General features: G+C 37.2%; 1 protein-coding gene across 6 annotated transcripts in view; it reads left to right on the forward strand.

Annotated features, from left to right (window-relative positions):
- Nucleotides 1-19,204, forward strand: part of RFX3 (regulatory factor X3) — a 292,285-nt gene that overhangs the window by 259,913 nt on the left and 13,168 nt on the right. For 5 of the 6 annotated variants that reach the window (XM_057723907.1, XM_057723911.1, XM_057723908.1 and 2 more), the window contains 2 exons: nucleotides 255-463; nucleotides 8,802-8,955. In XM_057723907.1, the coding sequence (XP_057579890.1) occupies nucleotides 255-463; nucleotides 8,802-8,955 (363 nt within the window). Of the gene's footprint in view, nucleotides 1-254; nucleotides 464-8,801; nucleotides 8,998-19,204 lie in introns of those variants that run through there. The other variant, XM_057723912.1, reaches the window with a different exon arrangement.

Below are 19,204 nucleotides of genomic sequence, written 5' to 3' on the forward strand. Positions count from 1 at the left end.
ATCATGTATTATAGTCTTTCATACAGACTAGCTAATGTAGAAAAACCAAGTCATACTTTAATGTCACATCACTTTTTCATGCACAAAGGCAATGTTAGTTTCCTTAATAATCGACAAGTAGCCATTCGTTTTCTTAATTCAGTTGTTTCATGCTTTCAGAATAGTTTACCATTCATGCATGTGGTTTGTGTGCTAACATTCAATGAGAAGATGCTGAGTTGAACTTTTCCTTTGCTTTCTGTGTACTGTCCCAGGAGCAGGCTTCCTGGGTGTGCCAGTGTGATGACAGCATGGTTCAGAGACTAGAAACAGACTTCAAGATGACTCTTCAGCAGCAGAGCACCCTGGAGCAGTGGGCTGCGTGGCTTGACAATGTGATGATGCAAGCACTGAAACCCTATGAAGGAAGACCCAGTTTTCCTAAAGCTGCCAGGCAATTTCTGCTAAAATGGTCTTTCTACAGGTAGCATCTCAATTTTTCCTATTCTGCAATTATGTATGTACATGCTTCTCTTAAAAGAAAAAAAAGAAGGAAAGAAACAGAAGTAAAGACTTTAGTTTGCAGAAACTCCCTGTTGTGACTGTCTTCAACCCAGCTTATGATTACAACATCATAAACTTGTACCAGGAGGCTTATGGAAGTAAAATTTCTGCTAGGAAAAGAAGGCCTTTTATTCAAAGCCCTAGACATTCTCAGATGGGAACATCTGAGACTCCAGTCTAGATAATATGTTTAGCAACAGTCAGAAAAGGGATACAGTCCTCCTTCTGCCAAAGATGTATTATTTAGGCTTCCTTCTTGAGGCCTTACCACCACCCTTCTTTTTATTCTCTAGTTCGGAGATTCTCAAACTGTGGTTCCCTAGACCGGTAGCATCACTATTGCTTGGAAACACATTAAAAGTGCGAATTTTCAGACCCCTCCCCAAAATCTACCTGAATCAGAAACTGCTGAGGGGAGGCCCAGCAATCTTTGCTTTTGAAAGTATTGTCCAGGCAATTCAGATGCATGCTCAGAACGATCTCGTTGATTTCTTAATTTGATTACAATTGTTTTCAAACCTAGCTGCACCTCAGAGTTAGTGGGAAGAAAAACAGAATGAAACTCCTAGATACCTCCCCAAACCGACTCAGTCAGAATCGCGGTGGTTAGAAAGCAGTGGTTAGGAATAGGCGTCATCAGCCAAAAAATTTTTTTGTCAGAAGGCTCCCTCCTGCTGATTCTAATGCATAGCCGCTTCAGTACTGAGTAAGGTAGTGGGCAGTACAAAATGAATCACTTTTTGACTCAAATAATATATGTATAAATGTATATTTTTATAAATGTATGTTTTTGTAGACATGGAAGAACCCCAGAAGAGAAACATTATTTAATATATGATATCAAATGTTGGGATGAGCCATTGACCATAGGTCTACTCCAGGGGTTAAAAACAGAACCTGTGTAAGTTGGCATATATACCACATACATGACATAGGATGGAATTGACAGATGGAGTTCCATTTCTTAAGATAAGTTAGATAAGTTGTATTTTTGACGCCAGCATTTATTCTTGTGATGGGAGTTCATTTCTTTGCTTCTTTAGATAATGGTGGCCTCACTGGCTCACGCCTAAAAGCCATATCTACTTTGAGGTTTAGGCAGTCCCTCGTTTAGCTCTTGTGCAGCCACGCGCATGTCAAAGTAGTGACTGTCGGACATACCACTGACTGTGGCTCTGGGTACACTATGGTCATCATGTGGACATCAGTGGTGAGTTGTGGGAAGAGAGGGTATATACAAAGAAGTGACAGAATTCCGAGCCTAGTAGAACTTGTGAACCCAGTAAGCCCAAATTGTACGATTTCCATCTTGTTTTGACCACCTTTATAAAGATGGAACCAGAGATCTTTCAATTATGATGGTAGTTGCTTGGTTTTGATTATGACTTCTTTCTTTCTCAACTGATTTAGTCCAATTCTTTTTTCTTAAACTAAAGTAGAGCTGTATATTCGCTGTACATGTTTAATTAGGAGTTAAATTGTCCTCACATCCTGAAAATGGTTTTCTAGTGTCTTGCCCAGGGTTAAATGCTGTGAAAGGAAGCCTGCCAGTTTTGTGTGGTTGTTTTGTTTTTGTTTTGGGAATAGAATAATTCCACAGTTCTGTCTCTCATATATTTAATACTCTTAGCCCACATGATTTGAAAAGCACCTGATGAAGGTGCTCTCTAACTCTGTGACCCACTGACATGCTTCATTAAAGCCACTCCTAGGTGTAGGTCTGGGTGACAGTGAAAAATGTGTTAATAGAAGTTTTCCCTTGATATATGGGGAATGATTTGGAAAACATCATCAGAGTATTCTCAAAGTAGACTTAGCAATAGTACTAGTAATAGTAGAATTCAAAATTTTAATTTGGGAACATTTCTTAAGAAGATTTGAGATATTTTCCCGTTTGCTTGCAAGTTTATTTCACCCATTTTTTCCCTCAGAAAATCATATAGATGGTATATGTGCTTCATGAATGATGAGAGTTATACTAGCTGTTGTTCCAACACCTATATGACCAAAAGCAGAGTACATCCTCTGTATCAGAAAAAGCAAGGTTTTTTTTTTCTTCTTACTGCTTTCTTATATAGTTACATCACACTTGCCCTTACTCCTTCCTGAGGATTTTTTTTCTGTATTTAGTTGGTATCATTTTAGAAATACACCCCTGGAGCCTTTGTCTCCACAGAGATCTGTTGCAGGGATCTTGAAAGGAGAGAAAACGACTGACTTGTATTTCTTGTTCTCTGCAGATACACAAACCCAGTAGATCATCACTTGCCTGCCCTCTGTCCTCCCTGAGTTGGGGATAATTGGCTTATTATTAGACACTATTATGGTTATTATTTTTATTTCAAAAAGTTTTGAAGGCATACAGTTCAGGGCCACAGAAGGAAAGGCATATTCAGACAGATGCATACCTCCTGCTGGTATGCGAAGTCAATAGCTTAGAAACTTAAAAGTCTTTAAAATCTGACCTGTTTTTTACCGAGGCATAAGAACATATTGAGTAATGAAAACTGCATTCACGAACAGAAGCAAAATTACAGAGTATTTTTTTTTAATGTTTTTGGCTTTGTAATAAGAATTTGGCAGTCATATACACAAACCAACCCTTCATTTTCTGAAGTTGATTAATGTCATAATTTCTAAAATTCTGTGTATATATTTACATACATACAAATAAAGACGTGGACTGGCAGAGAATGATGATAGCAGCAGTTGACGTATTGCTGCACATACCCTCTGCTCCAAGTGGGGGGTCTCTCTTTGCCTAACCTGGCTTTGAATGGCTACTGCTGGCTCCCTAGTAGGTGGGAAAAAATATCACCACCTTTCTTGGGCAGAAATGCATAAGTTAAGAGGGCCATTTCTCAGCTCGTGTGTTTTGTGGATAACAGAACACACAATTCCTCAGGGCCACCCTGAGGGTCAACCAAATATCCCATTTTTAAAGAATGAAATTTATAGCTTTTGATGCAGTGACTTGAAAGGGGGCGCAGTTGTAGTTTGCCTACAACTGAACAATATATAAATCTTCCAAAAAGTAATACTCTTTTGGAATCAGCTGTAAGCACTGTTAGAGAAGAGAGTTCACAGGGTGGGTCACAGGTGTGATATTCTCACCTTTCTTCTTAGGGAGGGTGTGATGTATCCACAGATACATGAAGAGGTGGATTGAGTATCATGTGTTTGGGTATATGTTTCAATTTCTACACCATGAGTTATAAAGATAAATACACAAAGGTATTTCTCATCCATTATAAAATAATTAACATTTATAATTCTGATTTTAAAAGGAGTTGAATTCATGGTAACTTAGCAACATGAAATTCAGTGGAGTCAAATTTGCAACATAGCTTACAGAAGTCTAACTCAGACAATAGGTTTCCAATTAAACTGTTAATTGTGTGATTTGATACTTGGCTTGTAGGGCAGAGGCCTAACACAGAAAGCATAAAGTAGACATAACATTAATAACAGAATTCAACTGATCCTTTTCTAAACATATGACAATAATTTAATAGCATGCGTACCAGTATTTTTTTAAATAACTAGATATTATAACCGAAGGTCAGCACACTTTTTTTTTTCATTTTTCAACAGAATTTAGTATTATGTGTGTACTTTATACTGAAAGAAGTTGATTGCCCAACTGTCAAAAAGTTTCCAAAACACTTAGGATAGAATCCAAAAATCTTATCATGGCCTGCAGGATCCTACATGGTCCAGCTGCCAGCCACCTCCAGGTGCCATCCTGTATTGTCTTTGCTGACGCCTTGCAGCCACACTAGCCTCTGGGCTGTTCTTTGAATAAAACAAACATAGTTCTGCCTCAGTCTCTGCATTTGCTCTCCTTCCTGCCAGGAAAGCTCACATGTTCACGTGGCTCACTCCCTCACTTCAGTCTCCTTTCTGCTCAGATAGCTCCCCCTCAAAAGAGTTTTCCTGACACCCTAACTTAAAGTGCCTGCGCCCATCACTCTCCAGTCTCTTTACCTGATTTATTTTTTTCATAGGATTTATTACGACCTGACTTTATATTTTATATTCACTCTGTTTTTATCAGCTGTGTGTCTTACTAGAATGTGAGCTCTGTTGAAACCAAATTTTTGTCTGACTTGCTCTAGAACAAGACCCTGGAACAGATTAGGAACACAATATATATCTGTTGAATGAATGAATGTGAATTCTCTTGGAAAAAAAAATTTGGCTTTGCGTTTCTTTTAATAATATCAGAAAGCTACTCAATATGAATATCCTTCTTAGTAACTGACATTATTTTAAGGGAAATATAAAGGCCTGAAAGTTGAATTTAAAAATATATATCTAATTCATTCTGTATCTGTGATATCGATACTTATCCCTGCAAAGATTTACTGACATTTAACTGACCCAGGATTGTTTTTCTATATTATAATGAATGTCTTCTTTTAAAATAAACATTTTTTATTATGAAATTAGTATACGCTCACTTTAGAAAATCTGGGAAATATAAATACTATACAAAGAATAAACTTAAATCACCTATAATTTTTCTACCCAGAAATAACCACTGGTAAAATGTTTTATTTTGGTGGTATAGAAACTTGAGAGCCAATTGTTTATCAAAGTTTATTACCTATATTTTGCCTTAACATTTTTCACTTAACATTATACCTTAAACGTATCTTAAGAAACAAAGAAACATAATTTTTAATTTCCTCACAATATTCCATTTTGTATATGTCTCATACATTATTTAAATATTTCCTTTGTCTCTTATTATTGAGCATTTAGGTGGTTCTTGGTCTTGTGATACAATTATTAAAAAATACTGTAATGAATATGGAGATATGTGTATAAATACAGCTGATTGACTTTGGTGTACCTCATAAGCTGGTACAAGAGTGTAAAGCAATTATATTCCAATAAAGAGCTTAAAAAAAATACTGTAATGATTGTCTTTGTATAAAGTTACAAATTTATCTTAGATAAATTCAAATCCATTTGCACTTTTTAAGATGACTAATACTATTTTAATGAAGTGTGCTATCTTGATGCTAATAAAGTATTAAACATTCCCATTTCTTTAGGGGTAGGATTTTTTTAAGAATTATACAGATGGTTTCTATGTTACATGGGCTCATATTACACATTTTACTTCTTTCACTTAACATTATATCATAGGCATCCTTCCATGTTACTACCCTTATGTGTAGTCTCCCTCTTTTCTTCAAACTATTATATAAATTTCTGTATACAAATGAGTCGTTTTTTTTACTTAGTATCCTACAAATGAGTATGTAGTGTTGCCCCCTCTTTTCTCACTAGTATAAATATTGCAGCAGTTAAAATTACCTTTGCTCATTTGTGTAAATGTCTAGAAGTAGAACTGCTAGGTGAAAGCATTTGTAAACTTTTTAAGCTCTTTATTGGAATATAATTGCTTTACACTGTTGTGCCAGTTTTTGCTGTACAACAAAGTGAATCAGCTGTATTTATACACATATCCCCATATCCTCTCCCTCGCGCGACTCCCTCCCCCCCGCCCTATCCCAGCCCTTAAGTCATCACCCATCATCGGGTTAATCTCCCTGTGTTACACAGCAGCTTCTCACCACCTGTCTATTTAACACTCGGTAGTGTATGTATGTCAGTGCTGCTCTCTCACTTCGTCCCGGCTTCCCCTTCTTTAATTGACATGTGTTGCCAAATTTCCCTTCGTAAAGGTTTTGTGAACTTATGCTTGTAGAAACAGTAAATGCAAGTTCTTTCCTCATACCCTCTTCAACATTGATCTTTTAATTTCTTATCATGTAATAGATGACATATAGTATCTTACTTTAATGTGCATTTAATTTAATTTTATTTTTTTAATGAACTTTTATTGAGATGCAGTTAACATACAATAAACTGCATATATTTAGTGTGCAATTTGGTATCCCAATCTCCCAATTCATTCCCCCCCCCCCCGATCCTCCCCACTTTCCCCACTTGGTGTCCATATGTTTGTTCTCTACATCTGTGTCTCTATTTCCGCCTTAATGTGCATTTAATTTTAAATAAGATTAGGCATATTTTTATATATTTGTTAGCCATTTGTCTTCCCCAGGCTATATTTTCAATATCTGCTGTCGTTCTTCAGTAGGAGATATGTACTTTGGAGTGACTATTCTACTGCTGTATTACTTAATTTTTCAAAATTATTTACTTCACATGATCAAGTTTGGTTGTACGTGTAAAAATGTTAGGCAACTTTTTATTGTTATTTCTATGTTGTTTTTGCTTTTGCTTTTTAAAGTAGAGGATTCTCTGCCTTTTAAAATTCTTCCATAGGAAAATAAAAGTTTAATTTCAAATAGGTATTAAATTTGTAATAATTATTTTTATGAATACGTGATGTGTCACTGAATTTCAGGAAAAGCACACACAGAATTATCAACAGAATTTTGTCGTTATATCTTTGACATATAAATGAAAGTGTTTATTTTTAGTGATTCTCTTTATAGAGTTCTAAACTTAAGGTGTTCATTAAAGTATTTGACTCTGAGGAATCATTCACCAGTACTGCTTTTTATGATAATGTGTATATTATTAACTTCAACATATGTAATACTGTAGTCATAGGTAGTTTTCTTGAGATCTCACATACACTGTCTCATTTAACTCTCACGCTAATCTTGAACCTTAAAATGTTGAATGACATGCTTACAATCAAGATCACATAGTAGTTAACGTGGATCTAACTCCAAACCCTTGCTTTTTTTTTTTTTTTTTTTTTTCAGTAAATAGATCCACAGAATGAGAGCCCTCCACCATCATCATATAGTAACACCTGTTCTTGCTGCTGTAACCAAATGAGAGTGAGAAACTCAGCTCCTCCTGTTCTGTGTGTTAGGCTCACAATCACTTATGTTTGGGTTTTGTTCTGTTTATTCATAAGTTTATTTCACAACCTTTAACCGATTTTATCCTTGAAATAATCACGTAAATTAGGTAAGACCAAACGTATTGCTTTCATTGTCACCCAAAAGGAAGAACACTCCCAGGGAAATGATTTTTTTGAGATTGACAGCGAATTAATGAAGAACCAAAATCGGAATCCAAGGCTTTAGGGTTTTAGGTGTACACTGATGATCTGCAACTTGCCAAGTTGGATGTGTAGAATTTGATGTATTAGTGGCCTCTATATAAGAAAGGTTGAAAATGAAGCAAAATAAAAGTACAGTCTTCTGTTTTCCCATCTGCCTGGCATTTGATAATTCTTCATTGCAAGATAAGGCTTAGGAATATCAGCTCATACATTTGTGAGATTCTGTCTTTTCCTCCTATCTGAGAATATAATGGCTATTTTAGTTTGTGTAGGACAAAAATCTCTAGAAAAGGACACTAAATGAAAGTGAGGAGAAACACACACACACACACACATACATCATACCCTGCTTCTAAGTTAGGAACATTAAAGACATTTGAAGTGCATGGACAGGCTTAATAATTGACATGTCTTCAATGAGGCCAGAATTTTATTTTGACGCACTTCCATTTTGAGTATAATAGACTGTATTGTTAGTATTTTATTAATAATATGGTTCAGATTTTGGTATTTTATAAATTAAATAGTCATATTTTTCAAAGTTATACATTTCTTAATTGATTTTGTTATGCTTTTTCTAATGGAAAAATCACCTTAATTTAATGGAAATCAGTAAGGAACTAGAATTACTTAATAAATTTGCCTTCCAACAGAACTTGCAGGGATACCTGTGCATACCCTCCTACATTCTACATTGCCACATCTGGGAACATTGCTTAGTGTGCTTTGTAAACTTGGTCAGGCTCATATATTTTCCCAAAGTGTGTCTGAGACCTCATTATCACTGAGAGATGGTAACACAGTGTTTACCCATCATTAATAAGACTTTCACTTTGAGTTGCTTTTTCTTATGGTGATGAGTTGCCAGCCTTCCAAAAATCTTTTTTATTCAATTCTGACCCACTTGTGAATTTAATAGAATCAGCAGACTTGCCTATGATAGTAAAATGGTTTTTCCCAATGAATACCTATCTAGCTCTAATAAGGATCTAGTCAAGCCTTAGTGAAGATTACCTCTTTACCACTCTGTTTGAAAGAGTTGAGCCAACTGCTTTCAGTAATGAAATGATGCCGTGGCAGGTTGTGTGCTATACCAGGCTTTTAGACCTCTGACTTCTTTTAAGAGGAAAAGTAGATTGAACTCTAATCCTGGTCACTAACATTGGCTGCATATGTGTCTTTTCTCTTGGAACAGCTCGATGGTTATTCGGGACTTAACCCTGCGCAGTGCTGCTAGCTTTGGCTCCTTCCACCTGATCCGTCTACTCTACGACGAGTATATGTTCTACTTAGTAGAACATCGTGTTGCTCAGGCAACAGGAGAGACACCCATAGCGGTCATGGGTGAGGTAAGAGAGGCTAAAAGAGCTATGACCCACAGGGCTTTCTGAAAAGGTCTGAGTTTTATTTTAACCTAAATGTATTAGTTATCGAAGTAATGGTTCCTAACCAATGAGTCTTGGACCACAGAGGGCCTGTGTAGTTATTTCGGGGGTCCTTAAATCCCTCTGTTCATATATATTTTTTCTTAGTCAAAAGATTCTAAAATTGTAGATTATGTCATGCAAAAGTATATGGAATATTTCAATATGCTGTAAAGGTGTCTATGTAAAAGAAAAGCTTGAGAATCACTGGACTTAAAAAAGTCCATAGTAAAAGGATAGTAAAAGCCATAAAAGAAAATGAAATAATGCCATTTGCAGCAACACGGATGCACCTAGGGATTATCATACCAAGTGAAGTAAGTCAGAGAAAGACAAATACTGTATGGTGTCACTTATATGTGGAAAGAATTTATTTACAGAACAGAAACAGACTCACAGACTTTGAAAACAAACTTAAGGTTACCAAAGGGAGGGGAGGGGAGGGATAAATTAGGAAGTATGGGATTAACAGATGCACACTACCATATATACAATAGATAAACAACAAGGTTTTACTGTATAGTACAGGGAACTTTATCCAGTATCTTGTAATAAACTATAATGGAAAAGAATTGAAAAAAGTTTATAGATATATACATATATAAGTATATGTATAACCAAATCACTTTGTTGTACACCTGAAACTAACACAATACTGTAAGTCAACTACACCTCAATTAAAAAATCCTTATTGACTGCAAGATAAGACAGATTGATGCTTCTGATAAGGCTAAGGGCTAGGAACTCAGAGGAAAAAGTTAAATATGTATTTTGTAGACTCCTTTTCCAAGTGAACAAGCACAAAATGAAGGGTAATAATGATGGTGATGAAAATGATAGCCAACATTCTGGGGGCACTTACTTTGTGCCAAACACAGTCCTAAGTCCCTAATGTATAAGAAAGCATTTAACACAGACAACAGCTCTTTGAGATAGGTGCTACGTTATCCTGTTTTATAGATGAGAATCAGGTTCAGGAAGAAAGCTAAGACGCAGAGAGATTAAAGGGTTACACCAACTAGCAAGCGGTGGAGACCTGTTTTGAATATTCAGTCTGATTTTCATACTCATGCTCCTAATCAGTAAAGATGTAGGAAAAGAATTCTCTTCTTCATAATTTCTGGATCGTGTCAAAATGTCATATTTTCAACATGCCGTAAAGCTAAAATGCTAAAGTTAATACACACAAGTGTTGGCTAATATAATGAGGGATAGATGCACACGCGCAGGTGATTCAGCCCTGGCTCACTTTGTTTTATTGAATTGGGTTTTGATTGAATCCAGAGTTTGCTGGTTTATACCAGGTTAGGCAGTGTTACATATTACCACGCAAAGCGGTCAAGAAGACATGGTCACTTGTAAGCTATGTGTATGTGCTTATTTAAATTAAAAAAGTAAAAATGAGTATTTATTTACTTTTTTAATGTATTTATTTATGTATTTATTTGTTGGCTGCATTGGGTCTTTATTGCTGCACGCGGGCTTCCTCTAATTGAGGCAAGCTGGGGCTACTCTTCATTGAGACGTGTGGGCTTCTCATTGTGATGGCTTCTCTTATTGCGGAGCACAGGCTCTGGAGCACAGGCTCTAGAGCACAGGCTCAGTAGTTGTAGCACACAGGCTTAGTTGTTCTGTGGCATGTGGGATCTTCCCAGGCCAGGGATTGAACCTGTGTCCCCGGCATTTGCAGGTGGATTCTTAACCACTGCACGACCAGGAAAGTCTCAAAATGAATATTTAGATGCTTTTCCTAGTTTAATAAATATGATGATAAAGGTATAAACTTTAAAATATATTAAAATACCTCAAGGACCTTTATAAAGTATTGTAATATAAATAAAATAGATGTAAATTTTATGCATAGTGTTTGTTAAAATATTCTTCTTTCCCTCTTTAAAATCCCTTGCTATATGCTGATCTACAAGGGTGAGTCAAAAATTATCTGCACTCTGGCTGTAGAATTTATTTTCATTAACTTTTAGAAAAGACAAATACATCATTTTTTGACATAATCTCCTTGCTTTTCAATATATTTTGTCCATCTGTCAACAAGCTTTTGTATTCCCTCATTAAAAAATGTTTTAGGCTGAGCTGCAAGCCATGAATGCACCACTGTCTTTACTTCCTCATGGGAAGTGAATCTTCGTCCTCAAAGGACTGCTTTCAGGCGACCAAACAGGTGAAAGTCTGAGGGAGCAAGATCAGGACTATAGGGAGGTTGCTTTAACACCTCAAAACGAAGTTTTTGCGGAGTGTGGGCAGAAGTGTGTGGACGTGCATTGTCATGCAGGATCACAACGCCCTTGGATAGCAGTCCTCTGCATTTAATCCAAAATTTAGGCTTCAGCTCTTCAGTAAGCATCTCTACCCATTCATACACACTTCTTCGTGACAAAACACTTTCTCCATACTGCGCACAAAGTCTTTGATAAATAATGGCACCAGGTACACCCTCAGACCACAAAAAACGAATCACTGCACGCTGCTCTTCTTTCGTGCAAATGACAAGTGGGGCATCCATTTTTGCTCACACCACAGTTACAAATGAACTGATGTAACATGTTCACATCTGCACAGCAGTGACTGGGGAGACAGTAGCCTTGAACGGAAAGCACTGATAAGACAGTGCAGCCAACAGAAGTTTTAACATAACCGGAGTGCGGATAATTTTTGACTCACCCGCATATATGTGTTTGTATATTTCTTAATGGTGATTGTGCCTAAATGATGCCAACTATGTGTATGTGAGATTAAGGAAGATTCATTTTAGCTTTTAAATTACAGGCAGGACCTCATGTGACCAAAACAACCTGGGCTTTTCTTAGATTTGACTTCCCCTCAGTGTCTCTTTCCTTATTTCTTTTATAGATGACCGGTTGCAAAATGCCCAGTTGGCAAGTAGGTAAAATGCTATAAATTTTCTTAACTCAGGGCTCAAAACTTCTGAAATAGACATGCCTTTTGGTATATTTAACACATTTGGCAACTACTTCTTATGCTCTGGGACCTCTTTAACAGGATGATCAGAATAATGATAAGCAGGGATTCTCATTAACACCATGTGGCTAATCCTGATGCGTGGTCTCTGCTTCCCTTGCATCTCTAGGGAACAAAGGCTGTGGCCATGAGCCAGGGACACCGTGTGAAGGTCCGCGGCTTCCTCATATGCTAGTACAGACAGTGCTGGCTCACCCGTATGAAAGTGGCCTTATGTAGTCTATACTGCCACGTAATCATTCTAATTGGCATTCTTTTTTTACTGTATGTAAACAAGGTAAATGAATAAGACAGACGGCCGCATGATTCAAAGATATGATATAAATAAAATCTGGATGAGAAAATAAGGTATAAATACCTTCCCTAAGGTCAAGGATCTAAGCATACCTCTTGATTTCATTGCTTACTATCTCCTTACCCAATTTATAGGTGAGCTGTCTATGCGTCTCCATTATTCAGCCCAGGCCAAGTAAAGCTAATTGCACCGGTTTGATCTGCCCATAAAATGTTGTTGCCTCATAGACCCATTGGCCATTAAAGACCTGTTGGCTGTGGTCATACTATCATATCTAAAATTTCTTGATTCTCAGGAAAAGGAGAAGGAAATTGAAGAGAAAGGAAGGCTGTTTTCTCATGCATCTCTCACATGTTATCCTAAGCCTACCCTAGAAGTCAGATTGGAGGTAAAAAAGGTTTTCATTTGTGAAGCCTCAGCTGCATTCTTAGCTCCTTAGATGATTTCTCTTTCCAAACATCAAGTCCAAAAGTGCCTGTGTATATAGTGGGAGCGACACTGCAGGCCAAAATCCATTGAAATCCGTAAAAATCACCATTACCCTCACTTGCAGCAAGTGGTTTTCAATCATCAATAACAAGAACCACAAAAACAATAATAATGTCACTATTTATTGAGAGTTTATTATACCTTTAATGAAATTAAGCCCCTGATCTATCTACTAATGGTCCTTTCTCAGTAAATGGTACCCTCCCTGTCAATCATGTTGGATATGTGAGCATCATCTTTATGTATCTTTCTGTCTTGACCTGCACGTCCAACCAGTTACTAAATCTGCCCTTTCCCAAACTCCCCATAATGCAGTCAGTATCATCTTATAAAAATGCAAACCTGATTATGTTATCCACACTTAAAACCCTTTAGTGGCTTTCTATTCTGCTAGTTAAGGAACAAAAGTCTTTCCTTTGTATAAGATCTGGCCTTGTCTGTTTGATCAACCTCACCCTCCCTCTTCTAGGTCCTTCTGTTGCAATCACAGTAGTCTTTTCCCTGTTTTCTTATTCACCAAGGTTTTCTCATCACTGAACCGTGGGATAAATGATTCTTTTGCCTGGAACCCTCTGCCTGCCTCTCCTTGCCCATTCTCACTCCTTCATGTTTGTCTTAAATATCAGTTCCTCAAGGAGGCCCAGTTTCCCCCAGACTACTTTAGATACTCCTTTTCTCTCTGACCTCTACTTTTGCTTTTCACTCTAGAACCTACACAGTAATAGGTTTCTTTGTATGATTTGTGTTATTGAAGATTTAATGCCTGGAAATACTGGAGGACTTTGAGTCGGAAGAACTGAATTCTACTTATAATTCTGCATTTATGGTAGTATATTCTTAGGCAAATCGTGTTCACTTATGCTGATTCTCAGACTTATCTCTAAAATTAATGTATTCATTTATTTAACAAATAGCTGTTATGTATCTACTCTAGACCAAACATTAGAATGCTTAGGATATAGTGATGAACAAAATGGATTTTGATGCTGCGTTCAGGGAGCTTACATTTTAGTAGGGGATACATATTTGTTAAATGTTCTCATAACTACATAGCTATAAATTCTGGTAAGTGCTATAAAGAAAAATTAAAGAGATACAGGAATACTTAAAGAATAATCTTCACTTGTGAGTGAATATTATTTTTAACCTATTTTACAGATCGTGCAGTGAGACACAGAGCCATCAAGTCACAGTCACACAGAGTCACACAGCTACTAGGTTATAAAATCAGGTTCTGAAACCAAGCAGCCTGGCACCACAGCCCTTGCTGTTAATCTGCCAGGCTTATTACCTGCTGCAGGATGGGGTGAGATTGAACCAAGAATAGTTCATAAATCAGTGAAGGGAAAGCTGAAAAATAGTCACAAACTTTACTGGACATTTATTTTACCTTTACAGGTGCTGAATTTGGGAGAGGTGTCAGACAGCTGAATAGATCCAGAAGCAAGGGGAAAGGTTTCCCTTTTAAAGTAGCTTAGGACAATTAATATATCTTTTCATTAATGTGAATTCAATGAATGAGTTTTAAAATTAACCTGATTTACATTATTTGAGCAAGCAAGAGAGACCAATACATCACATTTAACATATAAACAGTTTACAAACATACAGAATTTATTTTTGCATTCCCTTGTAGCACTGTCATTTCAGTTTTTGAAATGAAAGCAACCATGTAACGGAACCCCCAAGTGAAACAGCATCACCACCATTGAGTTTTCTTCTAAATGTCAGCCTGCTATTACATTAATACCAACTAGTAAGTTATTTAAAGTATTTGCATTTTTGCATTTCCAAAGTTTCATTATTATGTTTACTTTTTTGCCTAGATGATAAAAAGGAAACAGAATTTATTTACTGCTAAGATTTATGCAATTTTTTGAATTTTTATTTAAATATTATAAATATGCCAATAGAATTTCTTGCAGTGGTGAAATTTTAAAAGTAGGAATAAAATAAAATAAATAAGTTACATCTGTTTGCACACCTGTTAATTTCTTTTAAAAATCATAAGGTTTTCTGTACAGCTCTGACGGGGAAAATTGAGCAGAAAAATATCCTTTTATTTGGATTTTATGACTATTTGAAGTATATTTGGAAGTTTATGGCATACATGCTTCATTTCTTTAAAATATACAGTCTTAATATAGTCACTGAATCTACAAATTTTATTGCTTCATGAAATGATTTTCTGTGACAAACATTTTTATATTTAATGTATTAAATATATTTAAATTGCCTTTATCATAATTTAATTATACTTAATATCATGTCTAAGCCATCTATGTAACCAGCTTTTTGAAATAAAAAATAGGAACCATACTTTAATTGCTCAGTTGTGAAATCAATATTAAAAACATAATATTTTAATAATATTTTTAGGGAAAATTGGTGAAATCTTAAGGATTTACCATTCAAAGAAAAATGTCTTGGCTTCAGTAAAATTGATATCCTCAAAAGTGAAAGGAGAAAAAACTCTTTAAAACCTGAAAACTGGAGAAGAGCAATAATAATTCACGGACAAGCTTTTAGGATGAAAGTTGGGTGAAAAAATTCCATTTGATGGAAGTACAACCATTGTAAATATGCATGGATGCTTAAGGTAAAGTCAAATGAATGAAAAACAGATTTCAGTGAGCATTATTCTAGTGCAGCTAGAGAACACACAGAAGACGTACCTGTTGAATAATAGACTTGTTACAGAATGTTTTAAAAGGGATGAATCATATCACAAGTTGAAATCATTTGCAGGAGGAAAAAAAACATCTTGGAACAGTAGTAACTTAAAAAGTATAATGAATACTGGTCAAAAGTTATATTATTTATTATTTATAGTAAAGCTTACAATAAAGTTTATTAATATTTTTCTAATTGAGGACTGGCCTTGTGACAACTACTGTGCTAATAAGTGTCTTACATTCTTATTTAATATTCACCAAAACCTTGCAAAGGATGTGTTAGTGTCTCCATTTCACCCATAAGGAAAACGGAGGTTGAAAGTTGCCCAGTATCACAACTAGTAAGTGGTAGAGCTGACTGTAGAAAGTGGGGCTGTCTCACTCCAAATAACCAAATAGGTTCAATCCACATTGTAATTTTTCAGCATATAAATTGTTTATAGACAGTTTCAGAATAGGGACTAATTTATTTCTGTCTGTACTTTACAACTCCCCCAAATTCACACACACTCGCAATCATACACAAACCAGATGCCTGGCATGAAAGCTTTCATTAGTTTGTTCCGGGGCTTCTTTCCTCTGCATTGCAGGATGCATCTTGATAGTCCTACCACCCTTCTCCTTTCCACTTTTTGTTAGACTTCAGAATATGCAAACTAAATGGAATAAGTAAATTGTAATTGGAAAGCTAAATCTGCCAGAAAACAACAAATTACACCCTTCAGCTCCTCTGTACCCACCCACAGACCAGACCTAAATCAAAATTATGTTTTTAGAATCTGCAGTTTGCTTTTAGCCATAAATCTGCTCCTCTACCTTAGCACAATTGTAACAACTTGAAAATAAATGATAGAAGTGACCCCCTGGAAAACCTTTCTCCTACACCTTCATCCTCCAAGTTCAGAAGAATTATCTCTGTAGGCGCTCTCCCATTTTTTTTTCCTCCTGTCTCCTGGTTTGTCATTCTGTTCCTTCCTCTCCTTGCATGTGAGCAAAGCACCTATTGACTCAGCAGCCCGGGGCTGCAACCCTATCCCTCTGGAATCCCTGCTCATTAGCTTCCTGCACTTGGTTTCCTTCCCACTGGGTTAGAGCTCTGGGCTCTAACCTCTCCTCACATCCTCCTCAGGGAATGGCGTTTTGCTTACAACTCTGGTCTAAACACAGTCCCACAATAGGTGCTCCCAAAATACTCATTCTAGGAAGGAAGTACGAAAGAATAATAGAAAGACAGATTACCAACTAACAGAACTTCTCATTTCACTTCATGATGGACATACAGGATTTCTATATCAGGAAAATAAAGCTCCTAGACCAAGAAGTGCTCCTTCTCCCCAGAATACACCTTCAGTGTTTCAGAGAACCTCTGTATGAAGCTGGGTTTTGTAAGTGCTTGCAACTAGAGATTAGTTTTTCTAAAGCGTTTGGAGGTGAGAAAAGAGAAGCAAATAGAAGTTCAAGATTTCTTGACGTTTTCCAAGAACTATAAAATGATCACTGTAGACGTGAGGAAGGGAAACTCAGCACACTGTGGTCTTCCTCAAAGTCTACCGCTGGGCTCCTTGCTTTCCTAAGCAAGGAGTTAGCCTGGTAGCCCCAGCTTCTGTCAGCTAGGTGTGAAAGCTTCCCTGGCACAGAGTAAGCATGACAGCCCTCCCTGCTGGCCTCCTCACCTCACTTATCATCCTGTGCCCAGCCCAAGTGACTTTGGCCTTGCCATTGTCTTTCTGGTATTTTCACTCACAGACACAGGTGAAGATGATGGTTGCTGGTCCTCCTGGCAAAGACATAGTCCTTGTTGGAGATGGGTAATTTCCTCAGTTCACAGCAATGGTTTTCTGCTTTTCACCGTCACTGTCCTAAAATGTACTTTCCTAAGTATGAGAGATTTCCAGCAAGTATATGGGCCAGGTGTGATGAACTGATTCATGCTAGTAGTAAAGGTCTTCTGGGTATGAAGAGAGCATGTTTCCATACTCCCACCGCCCTTGTCTCTCCAGTGAATAATTTCCTAAAAAGGGAAGTGGTATAATCAAAATAAGTACTCCTCTGACATAATAAATTAATATCATGGTTTCCTGATAGACAGTGAAGGTGGCCTCAGTGGGAGCCTGTCTTTAGTCAAGAGCACCAAGGTTCTTCCTTTTCAGCTCATAGTTTTATCTACATAAAGGGTATGCTGCCAGGCCCAACGCTAACATTTGCAGGGCCTGTGGTACCCTATGTCTAAATATTTTAAAAGTTATGAACCAAACTAGAAATAAAATCTGTTGTATCCACCAAGTTGGTAAATGTATCTTGGTAACAACATGGAAGGCTGGGTTGGAATTTGGAATTCTTAGGCTCCTCCTGGTTCCATACCAGAAGATGGTGACATAGACATAGCTGACCCATGGCCCACCGTCAGGCCCCTAGGCCACTCCTCTTCTCTTATGTATCATTCCCTATCCTGTATTGTGAAGGGCCTGAGCTAATGCTTGTGGACACCTCGGTCCAGTGTTCAGGTTTTGTCTGCCCTTTGCAAATAGCTGCCACCCTCCCCTGCCCATCAGCTATCCCTTCTTCCTTCCGAAGAGTGGACTTAGGAAGAGACCTGCATGGGCCTGAAAGGGGACTTGGGGGCTTTAGGCAGGGAATTCTGGGATCTCAGATAACAGAAGTGTGGTGTGGGGGTGGGAGTGAAACACAGGCTCCAGGAGGGCACATCCGTGTGGCCCACTGAACTCCTTGCTCTGTGGGGAGGGCCACAGCCACAGGAAAGCCCGAGCAGGGCTCTCCATGTGTGGGGGGCTCAGGACAAAAGCTCCTCTTGGTTTGACCTAATGGTAGCATTAAATGTTGCTGCTTTTGATATTTTCTCCTCAAAAGCAACTAAGGCCTGTGTTGCTACTTCTTCACTACCTGCGTGCTCACTCATGATTGCTTCTTAGAGGTTTCTTTTCTTGAAATGTAATTGCTTTACAATATTATTTTAGTTTCAGGTGTACAGCATAGCGGTTCAATATTTTTATAGACTATAGTACATTTAAAGTTATTACAAAATAATGGCTATAGTTCCCTGTGCTGTAAATATATCCTTGTTGCTTATCTATTTTATATATAGCAGTTTGTATCACTTCTTAGAGATTTTGAAACAATATAAAGGTAGATAAATTACTGTATTCCCAGGGTGCAGAAGGCAACAAAAAAAAGCCTCAAGAGTCAGAATCACAATGAAAATATGCTGCACGGAAGCAGTGGCCAACAGCACAGGTTTGCCAGGATAGCTGGCTAGCCTGAGGGGGTAGAACCAAGCGTAAACATAGGGCAGAATTTGCCTTGTGTGAAGCAAACTGGCAGAAATCTTAGCCATCTTAGCAGGCTTCAGTAAAGCTATTTGGAAATACATGGAAAAGTCCACTTCCAAAAAAAAGTAAATAACCAAGGAACCCAAGACTTACCAAGTGGCTCGTTAGCATGCCTTGAAAATTTTGTAAAATTGGAAATCACTTTAAAGTCAGCAATTATTTTTCCTTAGTTGTGAAATCCTGTACCAGTGCTAAATGCAATGTTTTGATTAATTTGGTTCTTATTTGGAAGACATCAAAGAAAATAATAATGTTCTTCAATCCCTTATGATTGAAATTTCAAGACATTGCTCTCTGCCATCAAAAACAGTCAAAATAGTTGCCACTACCTAATCCTTTTGTGATCAGTTCTACTAACTTCCATTAGTAGA

The sequence above is a fragment of the Hippopotamus amphibius genome, chromosome 2, assembly GCF_030028045.1.
Source record: "Hippopotamus amphibius kiboko isolate mHipAmp2 chromosome 2, mHipAmp2.hap2, whole genome shotgun sequence".
Classification (NCBI taxonomy): Eukaryota; Metazoa; Chordata; class Mammalia; order Artiodactyla; family Hippopotamidae; genus Hippopotamus; species Hippopotamus amphibius.